Consider the following 23,449-nt stretch of genomic DNA (forward strand, 5'->3'; position numbering starts at 1 on the left):
ATGCATGTCCTCTACTTATGCATTCAAAGCAGCAGAATAATAAGCATTTTAATGAAATTTAGTAGCATACCTGCATAACTTAGAACTGTGTAATGTATATATGTACTGCTGTATGGGAGCCCTTATACTTATGGGGTGCCGTTTGTCCGAAGAACATTTTGTCTACAAAAATACATTCTGTATACAAAGAGCAATCCCCAGTACACAGAATGAATGTGTGGCTATATACACTGGTAACAAATATACAAAAGATATATTTCTGAGACTAAAATCAATTTTATGCACAAAAGGGTATTTTTATATTACAAATGGCATTCTGTAAATTCTAACAAGCATTCTGTCTCACAAATGTATAACATCCATACAGCAGAACTAGTTTTTTACAGAATGAATTATGTAAAACAAAACAAACTGACAAAATATATAATGGTGGAACTGACTAGCATATTCCAAACTAGATTTTCATGACAAAATAGATGCTTGTGACAAAAAAGGAAAATTCTATAGCACAGAATTCATTCTATCAACAAAATGAATACTCAGTTCCACAAAACTGATAAAATATCCCTTCTGTGAAACAACACTGTCAGTCAAATTATTGAACCAATAAGAAGCAAGTATTTATTAATTATCCAATAACATGCAAGTTTTATTTGAAGTCCATTTACTGGTCTATCTTCCCACTGTTTGAATTGTTTCTTTGGAAAAACGGCACCCCATATATACTATCTTTTCCCAAAGTCCAATTTCTAGTATCTGCTCATGTGTCTATTGACCCAGGGAACCCTGGAGCTATCACCGCCTCAAAGATAGTGGTAGCTCCAGAGTTCCCACAGTAGCATTTGTCAATACACACAGCACACTTGTGCATTAAGAATTGAGATACACCATACTTTAGAAGTGATGTAATCCACACATGATTTTCATGGCAATTTTGTTCAATTAGCATCAAAGGGCAAGCACAGTTTTGTGCATTTCAGCACTGGCTGTAATTGCATTCTAGTGTATATCCTTCTTGCAGCCACAATAAGGCTGGCAAAACTGCACTTTACACACTACTTGGTGAGTATTAATTTAGAACCAATTATTCCCCTCATATATTGTGTCAGACAATGTAACTGCATTCATATTGACCAGGGTGTACAGGCTATAAATAACATGGGAACACATCTTTGAGTCCCTACTCACAAGTATAGAATCCCTGCCAGGGGCGCTGCTGCCATTAGCTGCCAGTTGAGAAACTTGCCTCACACGCAGGACCCAACAAGTTAGCAGGGGCGGCAAAAATCTGCTCCTGGTAACTTTCAGAGCCAAATGTTTGGTTATTAAACTGGAAATGTATCTCTTCTAGTGGCTGCACTAGTGATGCTGCCCCCCCCCCAAGACCCTTTCCAGTGCAGTAAAAGAAAGCCATCCTAAGGTAGGCGGCATCACAGGAGGCACCTCAGGACAGCTCAGGACATAGAATCGCCCTGATCTCTGCACTATAAGAATTTAGCGATGATTCCTTTAAATAAAAATTCTTAACTGACCCCACAGCCACTACACCAAAGTTTAAACAAACATAAATGTCCTTGGTGTATATTGGTCCTATAATATGATTTCATACTTTAAATACAAAGTGATTAAAGACCCCATACTTTAAGCGTTCCATAACTTTCACTGTTCATACAGTTTTCACTATTCATACAGTTAGGCATGTTTTTGCCACATTTCTGTGCATTTGCAGATATAACAAAGCTGTTACAGTCAATGATAGTAGCAGTATTCATTCTTAATAGATGCAGCAGCCTCTCCTACTGCATTGCCCAGCAGAACATAGGCCAGTGTCAATCTGTACTGATGCATAATTACAGTATATATATGCTAAGTATTTCAGAAAATCTCCTTATGCCACTGGATGTACTAAACAACACGCAGCCAAACTGGTATGATATGTGTATGCTTTTTATAAATCATGTGCAGACTTCAACGTGCAGTTTTTAATTCATTCTGTTGCATGCACTTTCACAGAAGATTTGGACAGCAATGGACTTTCATCTCGCCGGGAATCACGGATATCACTTAATTCCAATACTAGTCTGGAGCTGGGTCTCAACTCTACGCCGACAAGCAAGTCTGAGGTATCTAAATATATTCACTTCTTCAAAAGCATAATACTATGTTCCCCACCACAGCACAGAGAAAGGAAGCAAAACCATGTCAAATTCAGAAGCCAAGTTATAGAAATAAGGGGTTATTAGTGCATGAGTGTGCCCCTTAGTGCTGATTCTAGGAGCATTTGTGCCCCCTTCGTGATGCTCTCTGCACTGTGTGCTGGATAAAGAATGTGGAAAGCAGCACCAGGATTATTGTTTTGTGGGGCACATGGGGTCTTTTTTACGATAGAAAACCATAATCAGTGGGGTTCTGTAACTACTAAAAGTCAGTCCTTTTGTGATTGAGTGCATCATATTATTCTGTTCCTGATATTTTTCGGCCCCTGGCATCTAAACATAGATATTCTGCAAAATATGGAACTTACTGGCTATTGTATATGTGGGAGTAGGAACTAGCTGAATTTCTCTTACTTATGGTGTAAAAGAGTCACAAGATAGACTCATAATACAGCATGAAAAGCACACCCATACTGATTAAATACTTATGTACTTGTGGCCTTGGGAAAGCTGCTTATGTTCCGGCATCTCTATGGGCCAGGTGCTGGTTGTGTGTGAATAGCTATGTGTACGCTGCGGAGTATGTAGAAAATGAGAATGATTTACAAAACAGCAAATGACTGATCCCCTGCAGCCTATAGAAGGCTCAATAAAATAAAGAAGATGAGTGAGTAAGAAAAGAACCGAAACACAGGCATTGCTAATAATACCGTGTTGTTTTTAAAATACGGAATAAAACATGCCGTCTTATGTAACGGAAAAGTACATGGCATTATTTCAGAATTTGGAGAACTAAAACTGAACTGAAAATGCTGGCGAATCAGTATACTTATTTTATTTTTTGAATTAGAGTCAGTTTATATTGCACGAATAACTGTGACTACATATATTCCTAGGGGTCCTAGTTTAAAAAACCTGGGGCATGTGACCAGTATCCTAGTCTCATTAACCCCAGAAAGTTGAAATCACTACAGCACTTCTATAAACTCCTCAGGGAGCAGGTGCATATGCACTGAGTTTGCTGCCAGTGTGCCCAAAATGAATTCTCCCTGAATAACCATAGAAGCAGGGTGGGAGGGGGGGCATCACTAGTAAAAAGAGCTACTTATTAAGCTGTATCATTATTATAAATAAGTTCCAACAAGTTAATTGTGTGATTGGATACATCCATCCGTCACTGACCCCGGAAACCAATAAACAATTGCTGTGTGAGGCTGCTATTCTCTAACATATATATTTACATCCATCAGATTGGCAGTTACCATTTTCCAATTCAATTCTTCTGTTTTCCATTTGCCTTATCCAGTGAACTGGGTCTTTTCATACATCAGAGAGTGGTCAGATCAGATATGATTTTGCTGAGTATCAGTTTATTTGTTTTGCTTTCTCTCTATATACTAAGCCCTTTAATTCTGTACAGCATTGTCATAAAATTACTAAAGCTGTGATGCCATAAAATATATGGTTTGGGGGTTTCTATTTGATCGGTGCCATTCCTAAGTCTGTATTTTTAATACAGGCAAGTAGGGATATAGCGAACCTCAAAAAAAAAGTTCGCGAACCTGTTCGCGAACTTCCGCCGAAAATTGTGAATATTCGCGAACTTTGCGAACCCCATAGACTTCAATGGGAAGGCGAACTTTAAAAAATAGAAAAGCCATTTCTGCCCAGAAAACTGATTTTAAAGTTGTTTAAAGGGTGCCACGACCTGGACAGTGGCATGCAGGAGGGGGATCAAGGGCAAAAACCTCTGAAAAATTGACACATGCCGTTTTTCGAAATTATCGGTAATTTTGCGACTTTTTCGTATTTTCCGGCGCTTTCGTAAAGTTAGCGTAAGTTTTGCGACTTTTTCGGAGCTTTCGTAACGTTATCGTAAGTTTTGCGACTTTTTCGGAGCTTTCGTAACGTTATCTTAAGTTTTGCGACTTTTTCGGAGCTTTTGTAACGTTATCGTAAGTTTTGCGACTTTTTCGGATCATTCGTACCGTTATCGTAAGTTTTGCGACTTTTTCGGATCACTCGTAACGTTATCGTAAGTTTTGCGACTTTTTCGGATCATTCGTACCGTTATCGTAAGTTTTGCGACTTTTTCGGATCATTCGTAACGTTATCGTAAGTTTTGCGACTTTTTCGTACCGTTATCGTAAGTTTTGCGATTTTTTCGGAGAATTCGTACCGTTATCGTAAGTTTTGCGATTTTTTCGGTGCCGGCGAACCCAAATTGCGAACATCACGAAAAGTTCGCGAATTTGCGGACTTGCGAACACCCGATGTTCGCGCGAATTAGTTCGCCGGCAAACAGTTCGCTACATCTCTACAGGCAAGTGAGGGAATGTGCCAAGGGCAGCAGCCCTCAGATGCCAATATTGGGGAAAAATTAGGATCATTTGTTGTTAAAATTAGATCCAAGGAAGTAAAAATTCTCTATCCCTTTAGTGTATTCACCATCAACTGTAAAGTGAGCTGTTTTCTTGTTGTCATTGCCTTTGTTTTTATTATACTTAGATGTAGCCCTAGGTTTTTATACTGTTCACTAGCTTTTCATTCAAAGGTCTTTAGCTCTTTAAAGATAAATTGTTCTTTGAATTACCTACGAGAACTACAAGAAATTGAGAAATAAAGATATAATTACTGGGAGGCACCCAGCAATGATATAATCTCTGACCTGATACCCTGGGCCAGTGCTCCTATTCACTGAAAGCTGCATCAGCCCAGGATACTACTGTAAGAGCACTACACATTCATCTTTTTCTTCCCAGATTCTCCCAATGGGCTGGTCCGGGTGTACATGGTTAGTAGAGTAAAAGTACACAAAAGTAACTTACAAGCAAAAATCCAGCTTTTCACTCTACTGCACCTGCGCACCTGGCCTAGGGCTGCAGAGTGGATTTACAAAGATGAAACAGATTGCAAAATGGTACTCCTACAGAGTTTCCCTGGACCAATACAGTTTGCATCAAACAACAGCACCGGCCCAGGGCAATGTTTGCTTTAAATAAATGGAGAAAGGGAGAGAAAAAAAAAAATTGGCCCTGCACCTCCCACCCCTACAGATGTCTCCCATAGTGTAGCTAGAAGCTTTAAGGCGTGCTGATAATTCCAAAAGTAGATAAATTGTCTCAAAACCCTATTAGGGCAAAGTGGAAAAAAGGGGATCGCACTGCCTATACAGTGAAAAAAATGCCGCCTCAGTTACTCGAGTTGTTACAGGTACAGTAAGTCTTAAATAAGTGTCAAGGTCTTGCTGGTTGGTGGTGTCAGAAATAAAACTTTTATTTCTAGAAGGTTAAAAACATCCAAAATGATTTGCACATAGTTTAAAAGCAATTAAAAATAAACTGTGTATCTGGTAATATGGTAAATACTGGGATATTCCCAGTATATCCAATATCACTGGTGACCCCACCCCCCCCCCAAAAATGATTTTTAAAAACAGTGTGTTCAGGTCAGAATAGATGCAAAATTTAGTTTTAACACAAAAATCTTTGTGAGCACCAGAATTTGTTGTGTGTGCTTAGAGGGAACATTGGCCCAGGGTCTCAGGGCCACCCCTAAGTGAGTTTACCTTTCCTGCTCCTTTAATGCATTTATTTTTTAGGAGAAAACATAGTATCAATCAATATAACTTTAGCAAGCGTTCATTAATGGCCTTTTTTTCCCCCCATTTATTCGCAGAACGAAGGTGCGAGCACTGGCAATGCTGACCCTGAAGCAGATTCTAAATCAATAAAATATTGCTGTGTCTATCTCCCCGATGGCACCGCCTCGCTCACAGCTGTCAAACAAGGCTTAACCATCCGAGACATGCTGGCTGGGGTTTGTGAAAAACGTGGATATTGTCTCACAGATGTGAAAGTGTTCTTAGTAGGAAATGAACAGGTACCATGCCATAGTGCCGCTATAGTGCCAGAAATGTATGTCTTTTGTTTTTTTGTATTGTATGTTTGTATTTATGCAGTCAGCTGTCCTGCCTCCTGCAGTATTTTTGCTGCTACACAAATATATATTGATATATGAAAAACTAAGGTAATATAGTTTTGGTAACATATGGATTTTCTTTGCAATAATTAATAATTTGGAGCAGAGATTTATATGCAGCAATGAAGAAAGCAGTCCCGATGGGCCGGGCACACTGGCCCTGGGCCCCCCTGACGACTACAGGGTCTGCTTATTCTATTGTTAAGTCATTGCAAAGAGTGCTTTCTATGTATTGGACACTGCCTGCCGAACACAGCCACAAACAGGAGTGATGGCATTTATTGAAACATAAATGTGCCCTATGCAGTACACCTAACTTATATGTTATTCTGGACAGGCAATGTAGAGAATGCCATGGGATGCAAGTCACTAGGGAGGCATTAGGTACAGGGCTTTCTTACACCTGACAGCATCTGCGCATGATTTTGTTTATCCATACAGGGAGGTAGAACACTAGCAGCACTTAAAGAACGAGGCACAACCCTTTAGTACATTAGGCTCTAAGAGCCACCATTTTGCAGTTATGTCTAGCAGTTTGTCCTACTTCTCTTTAGTGATCATTGGGATAAACAAGATGGCGGGTTTGAATAGTGGCACCAATTCGGTATATTTTTCCTGTAGCCATAAAACTACAGTCCACAGTGCACAAGGAGTAATGATCATTAATTATAAGGCACATTTATTAACACTCGGTAAATCATTACCAGTGTAATAACCCATTGCAACCAATCAGCAATTAGCTTTGATCAGTTAGCTGCCATGTAGACAACAAAAGTAAATATTTGGTTGCTGTGGACTACATGGCCAGCATTATGAGGCCAGCTGTCACATTCCATTGACCTGATCAGAAGTTACAAATCTGTATTTCATGGAAATGTCATGTTTCAGTAAAATGATGAGACCACAAGATGGCACTGTTGGCACATCCAATGACATCATTCTAGTATTCCTTTTAATTTTCACACAATAATAGAGATCCACTACAAATACTGGTGAACTACAATTTACAATACTCCCTGTAAGGCCAGTTTAAAGGGAAAAAATTAAAAATAGCTTGCCATATTATGAGAATAGAGGAGACGCTTGTTTCATAACAATTCTTTCTACATTAACCTGTCTGGCATCTTCACCATACTCTGCCCATAGTTGTCTGTAGTTAGGGAAATTGGGAATGATGGTTAGGAGACCAGAGATCTGAAAGGAGGTCTCACTCACTGTACACATGAAATTGTACTTAAGAGTCAAACGGGTGGGTGGCCCACTCAGAGGTAAAATGGGATACATGTGTGGAGAAGAAGCAGGTGGAAGCTGCTGGTAATATTTGTGTGAGAAAGAGGGGGGATCTTTTGTTCTGAGTAACAGAGATCCCTGTGTAAGTATGAGAGAGCATGTTATACATATACAGTATGTGAGAGAGACTGCTATGAATAGTAAAGACTTGTGTGAGACCAATTGCTCTAAATAGAATGCTGCAGGGAGAGGAAGAGACTGCTGTGTGAGAAAGGTTGCTGTTAAGTCTTTTCTTTCACCAACACCCACCATATAGCTGCTAATATGAAGGCTGGACTGGGGCGATCATGGCATGAGCACCAAGGATCCATGCTACTGCCTTTTAGTAAGTGTGGTGTATTTCAGATTTATGACCCTACCAGGGAAATGGAGGTGGATCTAAAGATCCAGCTGTAGGGTTATTTGCTTTCATTCCTCCTTAGAGAAGGAGAGTGACTTTTTGTTTGGACAGGTTAATATTGGGCTGCTTCCTACAGGAGACTTTCCATTATTCATCATCGGTTGCTTTTGCCTCTGCATTACTAAACCCTGCTGGCAGAATGAAGGGGAGATCATACCTCCCAATGGTCCTTGTTTTTTCATTAATCTGTCAACCCTCAAACCCACCATATATAAAGGGCAATAGTAGACGGATCACTAGGGATTTTAGATGAAACAAGTTCTTTTACAGAATATGCCCTATAGCAAGGTCAGCTCTGTGATTATATTACCTACAGTATGTTCTGCAGTAGCCATAACAGATTAATGACTTTAATATTGTAAAGCCTAATCGTATTCCCCCCTTCCTCCCTTTATATTTTCTGTCTCTTGTCCCTACAGAAGCCTTTAGCCCTGGATCAGGAGTGTTTGGTACTAACAGAACAGGAAGTGAGGCTGGAAAACAGGATAAGCTTTGAGTGAGTTCCTCCTAATGATTATGCTAAATGATGATTTCATAGTTCCACATTTTAAATATATATATTAGAGAATAGCAGCCTCACAGAGCAATTGTTTATTGGTTGCTGGGGTCAGTGACCCCCATATGAAAGTTTGAAAGAGGCAAGGTAAATCATTTAAAAACTACAAAAAATTAAAACCAACTGAAAAGTTTCTAAAAGTATGACATTCTGCAGTATACTACAACTTAAAGAGAATTACCCATTTATGTTTATTGTCACTAAAATAAGTTGTTAATATTATAGCACAAACTGGTTATTTCTACCAGTTGTTTTAGATTTTCCTATGTCCAAACACCCTTTAAGATATGAAATAATATACTGTTGCAACAGTCACCTTTCTAAATTTTAAGTCAGTAAATAGATGTCAACAGCAGATCAAACCATTATAGGTTTTCAGGCTGGATTTCCAGCACAAATCAGGATTAAGTGCAAATCTTACCCTAAGATATCTCCAGCCATTCTCCATATTGTATCCCCTGCTTTAGGTTTATCTCATAAATTGGACAGGCCTATAGCTTGGTAAACTCTAATTTAATTTGCAAGGCTATGAGAAAGTGAAAGTATTTATCGGGGAATCATAATTCTTAATCCTTTACTCTGTGCTTGCAGTTTACAGATGAACCCAATAAATAAAAGTGTTCGAATTGTGTCAAAACCCACTAAGACCATTGGAGAGGCCCTACTCCCAATACTAAAGAAATATGGACTGGAGAATCATCAGCACATTGTACTCACTAAGGTTGGTGTAGAAATGTTCATTGGTTGTACTTCCTTTCTTGTGATGCAGCCTGTAGCACTGCTAATACAGGTATAGGATCCGTTATCTGGAAACCAGAAAGCTCCATTTTAATAAAGTGATTCAACTTTTTGAAAAAGATTTCCTTTTTCTCTGTAATAATACAAAGTCCCTTGTACTTCATCCCAACTATTGAAATCAAAACTATTCTAGTCGGTTTATTTAATGTTTAAATTATTTTTTAGTAGACTTAGGGTATGGTGATCCAAATTACAGAAAGCTCTATCTGGAAAACGCCAGGCCCCGATATTATTTGACTGTGAATTAAATACCTATGTAAATAGCATACCGGTATATCAGTTTTCATTTTTAAGTGTTTTTCAGGCATACTATAATATCACATTAAAACATTAGAAAAAAAACAGAAATTCTATTGATGGGAGGGCTGCTGTGCACATTTTCAGGCAATAAATACAGATCTGGGGTGATCATTGGCAGGTGTTGGGCCAGCCAGCTATCAGAAAACTAAGGTTCTGAGTACAGAAGAATGTTCTAATGTTTTTCTGTTTAGAACTGACCATAAAAACATCAGAAGACTTTTCTCTGCTCAGTAACTTAATTTTCTGACAGCTGAACAGAAGAGCTGCTCTTTCAACTTTATTATATTAGCCATGGTAAAACTGCTCAAATCTTGAAAACTACAAAAAATACTTAATGTAAATTCAAATTGCTCAGTAAATCCAGTTACAGTGTTATCAAATTGAAAAAAAAATCACAATTTATGGTAGCAAACAGAGCCTTATCATGATGATGTTTAATTTAGCATGCCAAATTGATTATATCCCGCTGAAGGGCATTTAATGAAATGTCAGTACATATAAGTGGATACAGCCCAGGTTTCATTTCAATCAAGTATCTGAAAGTGACACTAAATAAGATAGACTAAGTTTATTTTGGCATCAAAAAGCTATCAGCATGGACCTATAGGAAACTATGTATCCATGTATCTATGTGTATATGCAAATTTTAGTGGTAAGGACTTTCTGTGATCAAAACTGGAAATGTATATTCAAATCACAGGCCTGTTTGAAACCATACTTACATTAGAGGGTCTGGATTAGTGCAGACTAGGACATGGGGGGTGTGGAATATGGTAGTGAGATGCCATGCAGCACTTATTAAATCACAAACAGAAATACTTGTAGGTATTTACTATTCATGTATATGTGCTAATGTACAATGTTTACCATCACCAAGACCATAGATGGTGCTCCCTGTAATATCTTATAATAAATGCCTATAATAATGCTGTAATGTTGTAGGGTTGCTCAGCAGCTAAGTTGCATTAGACAAGTTTCTTCTAAATGATTGCATGCATCTAATAACTAATACACAATGCAGTATGTTTTTATAGGTGTCTAATAGTGATATGTAACTCTACAAACCATAAACATAAGGACTATAACCATATACAAAGTATGACAAACTGGAATTTACTAGTGGTTTTTGCCCTGAAGAGCTTACAATTCAGTGTACAGGAGACTTATTCAGTTATCTGAAACAAGTAACAAACAACAAAAGGTAAAACTGAGTCAGTCCTTGAATTTAGGTGCCGAATTCTCATTTTCATTGTGCGCATCTATTGATCCAAAAATAAACACCTATTCGTGTGAGATGGCTTTTCAGTTTGCTTATAAAATCTGCCACATTTCCCAAAAAAGGTCAACAAATTGCAGCACAAACAGCTATAATGGAATATTTCAAAGCAAAACAACCACTAACCAAAATAAACAGCTTTCGTTTCCCTTTTAGGGACTGAACAAAAAAAATTAAATTATGATTCCGCTGCTTTGGTTTGTTTCCTACAGCGATAATTACTCTCCTGCCAACATAATTATCTGTGTATCAAGTAAAATAATGCCTTTCAGGGCAGTTAATGCTGATCGTACAATCTGAAAGGGAGGTTATTGTTTCAGTACATTGGATTTTATGCACTTGAATGCAAAGATTTTGACCACTGAACATTTTTGCATTACGCTCATTAAAATGGAATTTGACATGGGCGCCAAGGGTATTTAAGGATACATTCAAAAAGTAAATAACAATGGTTATACACATCTGCTATTCATACAGAAATCACATGGGTGGCTTTCACTGTTTCACGGCAGATAAGAAAAATCCAAATTTAATGTTGCTTGAAATGGAAGGTTTTATTGTTTAGCTGTGGCTGGTGTAAGCGGAACTGTATTATATAATCACGTTGTGGCCAATTAGCAATCAAGCGCAGCTAGGAAGAATCACAGGTACCAGCTCTAATGGATAAGGTGGGCGTCTGCGGTTTCAAAGTCAAAACAACTTTAAAAGAAAGAAATTAATGTCTTCAAATGGACACTTTATATAGACCAGTAATAACTCAGAGCACAATTTTCAGAGTACAATTTTCATGAAAGTTCACTTGCCACATTAAAGTGTCAACTTCCTTGAAAAAATTTGCCTAATAAAAGAAAACATAATACTAAGCAACTTTCCAATATGAATTTATTAAACATTTGTAATGCTTTAAATGTAAATGTTATTGCTATAGAAAGCAGCATTTGCTGATCTCCTGGTTGCAGGGTCGGACTGGGGGGTGCTGGGGGGGGTTACTTTTTTAACAATGTTGCAAAGGTCAGTCTCCTCCAGCAAGGCAGGTCTGTCAGTCTGTTGCCTTGTGTTACATTGTTTCAACTGCAAGGGCCACCAGGGCAGAGAATAGAAAGAACAGGCAGACACTGCTTTTAATAGCAGTTATATATACACATAACTCAAAAACATTTCAAATTTGTAATGAATGTATATTGCAAAGTTACTTAAATGTTTTCTTTTATTAGGCAAAAAAAATATATTTTGGGTTGACTTTGGGTTTCTTTAAAACATACAGCATGGAATGGCCCAATACATTCCACACATAAAAGTAGCCCCCCCCACTCCTTACATAAAAATAGTCAGTGTAGAGAAAAAATAGAATTTAGCAGTAGATAATAAAACAGTACCTTGTATTTGATGCCAAATATGATATAATGGATCCTTATTGGAGTAGACTTATGGAGATCCAAATTAAGGAAAGATCATTGATCTGGAAAACCCCAGGTCCTGAACATTCCAGATAAATCTATAATAAATCGTTTACCTGTAAATAACATTGTCACTCATTGTCAGCTGCCCGGAGTTTAAAATCATTTGATTCAGTTAGGGCTCCAATTTCAAATCCTGCAAAATGTGGAGTTACCTTTCATCATTTTTGGACTTTCCTTAGCCCAAATGATTACCTCTCCGTCATATGTACACACAGGGGATCATACTGGGATTTTATGGATGCCTTGATCCACCTACGGTACCTACAGGTTGCTTTGGAAGGACCCATGAAGGACAGAGCCACCTTTAACTTTTATACATGTGATTAAAGGCTTTCCGGAATAGTTCCAAGGTTTGATTCATCAGATAATAACACCAAGTTGGTGATGTACATGAAAACCACAGGGCTGTCATCTTTATCTTTAGATCTTTAGGATTTCAGCAGTGTCCTTTACCTCTCTTGATGTACTGCATAGAGATATTTATACTTTGCAACTCATGTTAAAATAGCAATAGATTTAGAGATTCATCAGTATGGCATTGCAATTTTTCCCTTTGTCATTTAAATGTGCATGCCCTTAAAGACAAGAGGGTTTCATGGGCTGCCTTAATTTCTCTTTATTCTAGTGTTGATGCCTCGAGGTGCTGTCTGTGCATGCGAAACACATATTTCCAGGAACTGTGTGCCTTATATATAGCAATGTCCCGCTGACTGCTGTGAAAGACATTTCTCTGCCTTGACATGTGGGCAACGGAACATTAATATTACGTGAAATTGATTTTGTTTGAGACTGTTTTAAAAAAAAACAAAGTCATTTTTTCAGGCCAGAGAATTTACACAATGCAGAAATAACATTAATGCATCAGATTGGAGAAGATACTGAAATACTGTAGCTTTTTATAATACAGGAGGAGCAGTTTACAGTATTATTATTCTATGTCATATAAAGTACACAGATATGTTTAACTTGTTACAAAAAAATATAGGCATCACACAAATTTATAGTTTCAAGAACATAAATGTGACATATTGACATACCTTAAGAGTCTTGCCAAAGAAACAGGGCTTATGTTTGTGGCTGCTAAGCCCACCTGATGCCAGATATGTCCCCTGAATCTTAATACCTTTATGGAGTCTTGTCCAGCATTTCCATATTGGTTATATAACCTAACATGAAGAGTGCTGGCCATCTATTGAGCATGCTCTATAAGCCCCTAGAGAAACTCAATGCTGGGTAGTGATGTTTACACCAGAGTTGACAGGAAAAATAAAAGCTACAAAACTACCTTTTACTCAATGACTACCTTGGATTTGCATTGCACTCATTTATATTAATAAGGTTTGGAACAAGCAATTGGCCAGTTATTGACAGAAAATCTGCTTGCCGCCACACAAAAGTTAAAAAAAAAATTTCTGTAAGCATGCGTGCTTGCATAATTATTACCACACATAACCATGCATTTTCTTGTCATAAATTGTGGCTAGAATTGTTGTACTTTAGTAAACAGATGTAAACAGATGTGAATATTAGTCCGGGACAGGTGATTGCTATGACTGAGACTGTGGTTTATTACTCCCATGACATACATAAGCCCAGCCGAGTGAAGCAGCAATATTACGGTTTATGCCTCATTTGATATCACAGACATTTAACAGCAGAAGGTCTCAGCCACAGAGGTCAGTTTCTGACACCATAGCACAGTGGGAGGCTCTGGGGAAATTACAATATATATGTTACTTCTGCACTGTAATATATGTATCATATCAATCAGGAGAGGAAGGTGTAATTTTTTTGGGGGGAGGCAGTAAAAGGCAAACATACTCATTACAACTTGGACTAACAAGGTAGAAATAACTACAATAAGGGTAACACCATATGCTGGTGTACACCTTTTAGCACCAAAGTGCTCCCTTCAAGTAGATGCCATTCTGTAATATTAACTTCAGGAAGGAATATTAACGTCAGGGAAGCTTCTAACCTAAAACTTAGCACCAGCACCTGAGCTCATTATGAATGCCTTATCTATCATTATGTATAAATAGCTAAAAATATGCCAGAAAAAGCAGATGCTGTGGCCAATGAAGTGGAATAAAAGGAAAAACTTAGCTGTATTCAAAAGAAAATGTTTCCAGATGCAACTCAAGGTCATTCACTCTGTATTGCTATTGAAAGGATCGTTTGGTTTATTTGGCACTCATAATTGCTTTGAAGCGGTCATTATTTCAAGGTTTGTTTAAATGATTATTTTCTGCGATTTAGTGATTAGCAGCTCACATTCCGTAGTGAAAATATCTCATTAATAAATCCTAAGCAGAGCAAGAAATGCTTATTTTGGTGTTTTAATTGGATTGGATCAATTATACCTTAGTTGGCATCAAATACAACGTTCTGTTTTATAATTACAGAGTCTGTGGAAGATGAGCTTCCTGTAATTCACAGCTTTCTGGATAACAGGTTTCTCGATAATGGGTCCTATGCCTGTAATGGCTAAACCCTAACTGCAAGAAATAAGCAAGTATAATATGTATGTGTAAAAGAATCAAGAATATTAAAAACCTAAGAAAGACTCCCTTATGACTAAAGTACACTTCCCATTTTGATGGTTTGTGCCCAAATGGCACTCATCAGCCTATGAGTAAGTGCCCTCTTGGGCACAAGGTGTGTTGGGACTCATATGTCCTAGTAAAAGCTATTTTTTCATTTTTACTTGCTTTACATGGCTTCGCCTGTGACCTGGACTGAGGTTTGTTATGTGAGAGAGTCTCTATCTATTACTATTTTTTCAATATAAATCTTTTTTGTTAATCCATTTTTAAATATTAAGGCAGCCCACACACACGCTGCTCTTTTTTTGCTAATCCCTTTTAATACAACCACAATCCCACTCCTCTCCCTGAACTCTTAAACCAAAGCAAGATAGAGAAGATATACAACAGGTAACAGCTTTATTACAAACACTGTATAACACTATGTTATTACAAGAAAACATATTTAAGGGTTATCAGAACCCATGGGACTAATATCAGGTCATTTCCCATTGACATCAGTGCAATAGAGCTCCAACTGGTTATCCGGTTTAACCAATAATTTCTTTGGAAAGCTTGCCAAGCCACTCGCTAATACTAGTCTCCATGCCAGCAACCATTCAAAATAGCTTAAGGTGAAATAAAGAGAAAAGAAATTCTTTCATTTCACATTGTTTCCTCTGTTCTTATAACCTAGTGCCTGTATAGTGGGGATTCAAATAATGTAGGTCTGTGAATGTAGTCCTTTATGAATGAAATGTGGACATCACCATTCCAACATGAAAAATGGGAGCTAGGGCATAGTTATTCTTACTAGTTATCACATAATTTTCCCACAAGAAAATATAAAGGTGCCCATGAAACTATAAAATAAAACTATAAACCCCAGAACCATATGCATATGCCCTATTTGATAAAGATTATTAATAATAATAAAAATGAAAGTATCTACAAATGCAAAATAACCTATAGATAAATACCAAATAGAAAGGCAATCATCGCTGTATGTGATCTTTCTGTTAGTATAGGTCCAAACAGGTGATTAAATTGCTTGCAGCTCCCTTCCTTTCACCCCTCTGATTAGGCTCGTTAACAACAAAACAGCAGCTATGAGGAAGCACATTAAAATAAAGCCATTATTATATAGGCTTAAAGTCTATATAATAATGCCACTCCCCTCAGGACTTAACCCAATAGCCATACTTTCCAATGGTGGAAATCTTGTTCTACTAGTGTCTGAGCTACCATTGTCTTCCTTATGTTTACTGTATATACTTGAGTATAAGCCGAGTTTTTCAGCACAAAAAATGTGCTGAAAAAGTAATCCTCGGCTTATACTCGAGTGTTTACGGTAGTCAGCACTGCGTCCCCCCGTGGGCCACCTTCCCTTTGTGCAGACACACGGCGCGAATGCATGTGGCATGAAGCAGTAACATAGTCCGTATGTCCCTTCATTGTGCACCGCGCGACGCACGTCTAGCAGTGAGCACTCTACACCATTAAGGGACATACACTTTCCTTCTGACCTGTTGGCGCGAATGAATGTGGCGCACCATGGCTTGATGCACGTCCCATCGTTCCGGTATTTAGAAGCAGTTACAGAAGGGACATACGGACTATGTTACTGCTTCATGCCACATGCATTCACGACCTGTCAGCTCTGTCTCATTGCTGCTTAGGTATTTTCTGTCTGTAACGAAAATCTTGGTTTTAACCGGATAGTAATTAAGCTGTGAGAACCTGCATACATTAATGATAACAAAGAAGCTCCAGAATGAGCCAACATTTGTTTTTGTTCTTTTTTGCATTGCCTTATGATGAATTGCACACTCAACTACACTAAACTCAGCTACAAACTCATAAAACTCAAAACAATGAAGTTGTGAGCTCTCAATCACTATACACTGCACATTTTTAGTTATATGATAATGCACTTATCCAGGGGTTTTCAGATTATTTGGGTTCTTGAATTCTTGACCTAAAAGTTTAAAACTCGAGATCTTTAAAGCCATCATGCGCGACGTGTGCTGCACCATTAAGGGACGTACGCGCTCTATTACTGCTTCTAATTACCGAACCGATGGGACACACATCAAGCCACGGCGCGTCACAGTGGGGCGCACATTCACTAAAAAAGGCACATAAAAAGACCGCTAAAAAAGTATAAAAAAAAACTTTTAAGGGCAGATCTTTAGAAATAAAAACGCTCCAATGATGCACTGTGCCTGCTTAGGATTTGTAAGTAATTATTTTTGGTAATGGAGATTCATTAATGATGGGAGCACACACAGCACCCAGAACCAATGGGATGAGCACAAAGCACACAGCAGGATGGCAAGTACTTGATAATTAGTATGGCAGCTTCCTTAGCCTTCCCAAACTTGCTTTTGTCTGCTGCTGTAGCATTTTTCTTTCCCTAAAGTTATCTATTATTTATTTATCTGTTATTTGATTATTGAAACTTAGCAGTAGCGGCTGCACTTCCCACCCTAGGAGGGGTTCCCTAGGCTTATACTCGAGTCAATAAGTTTTTCCAGTTTTCTTAGGTAAAATTAGGTACCTCGGCTTATATTCGGATCGGCTTATACTCGAGTATATACGGTAGTCAATGTGTGAATTTCTCTAAAGATATTTAATCTTGATATCTGCAGCTGTAAACAATTCTATAGCAGGCATTTCTTTAACAACAATCAAACAGCTAGTCGGAAGTAGTTGAAAAACTTTCTGCTTAGATTATCAAGTATTACACATATACAGTGCATGAACAGAAACAGCCATAGAACAAATGCATGATACAGGGTCTTGTAGGGGTCACTGGAACAGAAAGCCTGCATTGCAATAATATTATTCACAGAAACAGTAGATCGGCAGAATAAAGAGTTTGCTAGCCCATGCCTGAGGCTTGTTATTATCTGCACATAGAATTTATTGTAAGTTAAGACCTTTGGTATGAGCAGGACCCTTTTATCTCTCCTTGCCACTTCACTGACAAATCAAACTGTCTTTTCAACAAATTTAATCCAAAGACCTTCACAATGTTTTCCTTTGCCCAGATATAAACCAGAATGATTTTGCCCATATAAAATGAAACCTTTATATTGTCATGTATACTTGCCCATTGCTGTTTTTATGATTTAATTTAAAATAGTTGTTTTCTTTACATCTATTCGCTGTATTGCCTCAAAATTCTTTCTTCTTTTCTCTTCCACTCTAAAGCAGCCATACGTATCTCCCAGCAGCTGTTTTGTACAGTAAATGAGTCTGTCATATAAGGGTAATGCAAATGGGGCCATTGAAAATGTAAAAGTGCTTGTTCTTTTGGAATCTTCAATGGCACATGTCTAACCTACGTAAAGACATGGTGCTTAATGAGTGCAAAACAGCTCAATACCTCATGTTAAATACAAGAGATACAACAAAACTCATGTTAGTGCCTGATTTTCCTACCTAGTGTATATGTATTATATGAATGTATTTTTCTGTCCCTTTCATTTCGGTAATGTCACTGTACCCTGCCTCTGGGAGTCCTTGATCACACTGATTTCAATGTTTTTTAGGCTGCTTTAGAGAAACTACATTATGTTAGCATGTTATTAAAGGTTGGGAGTGAGCATGGCGATATGCTATTGGTTTTACTTACCAGTTTCAGACTTAGCAAGGGATATTGCACGTATAGTACTAACATGTGGGTGCTACCAGGTAATACTGACTGATGAAGCTGGCTTCAGTTTGAATGAGCATCTCTGACTGTGGGCCTGAGACTCAGAATTGTGCTATTTGGACATTTTAAATTTAAGCCCTGTCTGAGGTACTACATTTGTCTAACAAGCCTTCAGATAGGCCACGGATATACTTGACTTGACAGAGTCACAATGATGTTTTGTTGGAAGATCAGCCTACATAGTCAGAGCTGCATTATATGTAAATATGGAAGGCTAATTTTCTAGCTCCACACACAGGCACCATTGGTGACTTTTATTATAATGAAACAATCAGCAAATAGAAGATGATGCTTAAATGTTCTTGACTAGCTTATTGGGAAGGGAATAGAACTGCATCAATCATCTTTATATTGTTTCTTCTGCCAACACCCAAGAGATTATCCAATGGGTTTTATGTATACCAGGGATATATCTGTGAGACTTATTTTATGTTTTTCATAATTATCTTGGAGATTAATCACTGACTGGATTATTTTCTGTTTGTACAGGTTGGACAGTCCCATGCTTTAGATCATAAGAGCTCTGTGAATGAGGTTGCAGGGCAGAAACTGGAATTGGAAGTTGTTAGTAAGTCCTATGTCCTATGTAATAATTTTCTCATTAAAATAATTGCTATTTGCTTTAACATGTAGCTCAGCTATAATCCACGGGACAATATAATAGGACAATAAATGAAATGATAATAAATGGAAATGTCCAAAGGATAAACAGAGAGTTTTTTTTATATGAATAGGTCAATTTTGCACCAGGGTACTAACCCATCACCCAGCTGTATTTTCATAAAGAGAATACACTGCTTGTTTGGAAGGTACAGCTATATAATTCTACAATACAACTCAAAGTGCAGAAGAGAAGGCACCGGGTAACAGCAATTCAGAATACAGCATATGCACCCTACTGAAAGCAGAGATCATAATGTCACTATCATTCACTTTCTGTTTCCTTGCCCACATCAACAATTGCCTTAATTTCTAAAGCCATGGTACAGAGGGTACATTTTAACAGCCTGGGGGCAGTAAGAAGTCTGTATTTTCAAGAGACAGTCGTCTGCTACAAGAGTTTGTACAAGTGCCAGATAATGGAGTCTGATTCCGATTCTGGGCGCTGTGGTATAGTATCTGAAGCTACAAAAAATTGTGCCATGGTCTAAGGAATCTTAAGGAGGACCCCCAGAATGATCTTCCTCAAGCCCCCTGTCACTTCCAAATAGTGGGTGGCTAGTTAGCATTCCTAGCCACAATAGGAAAAGCAACAACTTCCTAGTAGAAATCCCGCAGGTGAGACCATTGTCTCAGTATTTTTGTATTTGCAAAAACAAGTTCATTATGAATTTTTCTACCCCCAGGTACCATAATAAAAACTGTATATAAGGTCTGGAAGGGTAATTGCAGACCCGTGCATCTGTTTTTTGCTCTTTTAATGCTAAAAGCAAATTGATACAGTTCATTAAAACTCATTCTATGCACCATTCACTTGCAGATTTCAGTGACTCTAAGAAAGTTGTTGGGCCTACAGCTGAGCATCACACAAAGGTATGCCAACAGTAAAGCCCCATGAGAGCTTAAAGTATGTACATTTAACAGCAATCAAGTAAGGACAGCAGGAGATTATGTTCTTGTAAAGGTTCTGAAAGAATCACCTTGTGGTCTCTAGTCTGAGAATCAACATAAAAGGTAGCTCATTTAACCTTAATGCCAAATCCTCTTGTTTAGAAAAGAGGTAAGGGCCATAGGCCCGGTTGCATTTGCCACTGCTGCATCCCTTTTCTTCACTCTTAAAAGAGACTACCATGGGTGAGTGATGCTGGAGATACACTGGCTACATACTGCCCAGTAGATTTGTTTTCAAAGATTGATTCTTCAACTTGTTTCAGTTTTCCAGACAAATATATTAATTGAATAAATTATCTTTAATCTCCCTGTAGAAAGACTCCACAAAGGAACACAGAGAAGATAAAGATATATTAATGACAGAAACTTACAACAGGGTAAAAAAAGAACCTCAGAATGTGAACCAAGTATCATCAGAGCACAGTCATGCAGAGGCACCACATGGGAAGCATAAGCCACATGCAGAGACGCCACATGGGAAGCATAAGCCACATGCAGAGGTGCCACATGGGAAGCATAAGCCACATGCAGAGGCTCCACATGGGAAGCATAAGCCACATGCAGAGGCTCCACATGGGAAACATAAGCCACATGCAGAGGCTCCACATGGGAAACATAAGCCACATGCAGAGGCTTCACATGGGAAGCATAAGCCTCATCTACATAAACATGATATTGAAGGTATGTTATTTCTCCGATCTTCAGTTGCATTCCTGCCTTAAAGGTGGCCATACACGCACCGATATTATCGTACGAAACCTCGTTTCGTACGATAATCGGTGCGTGTATGGCATGTCAGCGAGCCGACCGATATCGCAGGAAGCTGCTGAAATCGGTCGGCTCGCCGATCGGCCAAGTTAGAAAATTTTGATCGGGCGCCATAGAAGGCGCCTGACCAAAATTCTCCCTTCAGAGCTGAATCGGCAGAAGGAGGTAGAAATCCTATTGTTTCTACCTCCTTACCTGCCGATTCAGCCCTGAATGGTGTGTGGCGGATCTGACGATGTTTCGTGCGACCGATGGTCGTACGAAACATCGTCGGATCGCCACGTGTATGGCCAGCTTTAAAGTCTCTAGCTACAAAGGCTAATTGATATAATTAGCACACAAACCAGATTTCTCCAACTGGAGTCTAGTTGGCCAGATATAGCCCTCCAAGGCATTTTTATGACTCCTGGCCTAACTGTGAATTTCATAATCTTCCTTTGCATGACACATAACTATTTTAATATAATCTCAACCACAAGCATGTTTCTCAAATTATCACAACAATACTTATCGATAGACTGATAGACAGCCAATTAATAGATACAACAGATAGTATTAAATAGATAGGCATTTAAAATATGTCTATTAAACAGTTATACTTTTCCCTGACAGGATTGGTTGAGCTGCTTAACAAAGTCCAGAGCTCACGAGCAGATGACCAGAGAGGACTGCTCTGTAAAGAGGACTTGGTCCTACCAGATTTTTTGAAGGTTCCTACAGACAAGGAATGCAATCATTGCTGCATGACCAGTGCTGACAAATCAGCAGTTATTACTACCAAAGTACCAGGCTGCCTGGATTTGTCACAAGCTTCTGAAAGTTACTGTGAACACAACTGTTCCACAAACTCCTTATGTTTAGAAGAGTCACAGGCAAATACTGTAAACAATGGAAAGGAACCAGAGATTATCATTTCGGATTCTACCTGTTCACATTATAGTTCAATGGAGAAGCGAAGTAGTGTATTGTAATACAATACTGTTTAATCGTCTATCCTGGATCCTGTAATCATAGGCACAAATCTAACCTATTGTCTGCATGAGCTGATTCAACAAGACTACACAGAGCACTTTGTCTTGTGCGCAGGATATAAAGATATACCTAAGACAGCATATATATACAGGCAGTTTAAATAAGGGTTGAGTTTCTAATTTTTTCCATTTATTAAAAGTTGAATTGCAAGAGCATATTTTTTCTCATATTTATTTGTACACAATTTTTTTTCCAAAAACCATTTTAACCAATTGCCAAAATAGCTTTCCCATCAGTTGATCAAGACGTCAAATTTTATTTATGGCAAGTAAAAATTCTTATAATGGGAGAGAAAAAAAAACTGGTGAGAAAAAGTGACAAATATTAAGAATTTTTAGCAAATTTTAGAAATCCGCTTCATGCTGCACTAGACCCCTGTGAGAAATACAGAAGCAAATAGGTTTATTAGATCCTGGGTCAAATGGACAAATGCCAGAACAATTGGCCCTGATTTCATCATTGTTGATTTCTGAGAATAAGCAATTTATTGGCATCAATGTCCATTATCACATCTCATGTTTCTCAGCATTTAGTAAACCTAAATTGTAGGTTGGTAAACATTTTCTAATGGTTCAATCACTAGTGTACTAATCCAACAAAAAGCCTGAACCAAAGTACTCAAAGGAGAAGATGCTTTTCGAATACACATGCTCTAGATAAGGACTGTTCAACTGGAGACCCATGCATCACATATGGTGCTTCAGGAGATTTTCATAGACCTCAGACTTCTCAAGTCCTCATATAAAGCAAAGTAAAAACTAATCCCATATGTTGTATAGTATGCTGCTAATTTGAGGCAGTGCCCAAGGTGACAAATAGGAGTGATGAACTGAACCTGGTTATATATATATTAAGAGCTAGACTTGTCTAATGTAAATAAATAATCTATTTCTTTTTATTGTTGTTTGCTTTATTAATCTGCCACTACAGATTTTTGCATGAGGTTAACATGTAATGACTCTCAAGCTGGCAGGCTTCAACATCAGTGGACCTAGACAGGTGTCTTTGGGACTTCTGGGAAACCAAATTTCAAGCATCAAGGCACATACCATACAAAATGACTTTTTTGTACTGTGGTGGAAACAGAACAGTATCTTATCTAGTATAAATAAATTTAAAGCAACTGGACTTGTTTAGTAATCATTGAATTGAATTTTCAATGATTACTAAACAAGTCCAGTTGCTTTAAATTTATTTATACTAGATATACCATGACCTGGATGAATGAAAATCTTCATAGAACAGTATCTTCCAAATGCTCACCCTTAAGGTCAGGGATCAAGAGTGTTACCCAGAATCTGCCTGGAGCAAGCTATAAAATTGCATTACATTAACAACATAAATGAAAAATGGTTTAAAGCTTACCCTAAGGAAATTTCTTTAGCATGTCTTTAGAATACATTTTGGCTTTGGTGTCAACAACCTCTGCTGGCAGAAAAATATTGATTATTTTAGAGCAATTTTACTTTCTATAATTACTTATCTATAATTTTGCATATTTGTAATGTCCAAGCAACAGCATACGTATAGAACTGATAGGCTGATATAGAGGTATAGGTGATACTGGAAACTGAA

General features: G+C 38.0%; 1 protein-coding gene across 3 annotated transcripts in view; it reads left to right on the top strand.

Annotated features, from left to right (window-relative positions):
* Positions 1 to 22,772, top strand: part of rgs14 (regulator of G-protein signaling 14) — a 37,902-nt gene extending 15,130 nt beyond the window's left edge. For 2 of the 3 annotated variants that reach the window (XM_002938062.5, XM_004912854.4), the window contains 8 exons: positions 2,014 to 2,123; positions 5,835 to 6,038; positions 8,247 to 8,323; positions 8,975 to 9,104; positions 18,953 to 19,031; positions 19,944 to 19,996; positions 20,389 to 20,755; positions 21,455 to 22,772. In XM_002938062.5, the coding sequence (XP_002938108.3) occupies positions 2,014 to 2,123; positions 5,835 to 6,038; positions 8,247 to 8,323; positions 8,975 to 9,104; positions 18,953 to 19,031; positions 19,944 to 19,996; positions 20,389 to 20,755; positions 21,455 to 21,813 (1,379 nt within the window). In that variant the 3' untranslated portion in view covers positions 21,814 to 22,772. The remainder of the gene's footprint in view (positions 1 to 2,013; positions 2,124 to 5,834; positions 6,039 to 8,246; positions 8,324 to 8,974; positions 9,105 to 18,952; positions 19,032 to 19,943; positions 19,997 to 20,388; positions 20,756 to 21,454) is intronic. The other variant, XM_031898836.1, reaches the window with a different exon arrangement.
* Positions 22,773 to 23,449: the final 677 nt, after the last annotated feature.

Source organism: Xenopus tropicalis, chromosome 3 (assembly GCF_000004195.4).
Source record: "Xenopus tropicalis strain Nigerian chromosome 3, UCB_Xtro_10.0, whole genome shotgun sequence".
NCBI classification, from domain to species: domain Eukaryota; kingdom Metazoa; phylum Chordata; class Amphibia; order Anura; family Pipidae; genus Xenopus; species Xenopus tropicalis.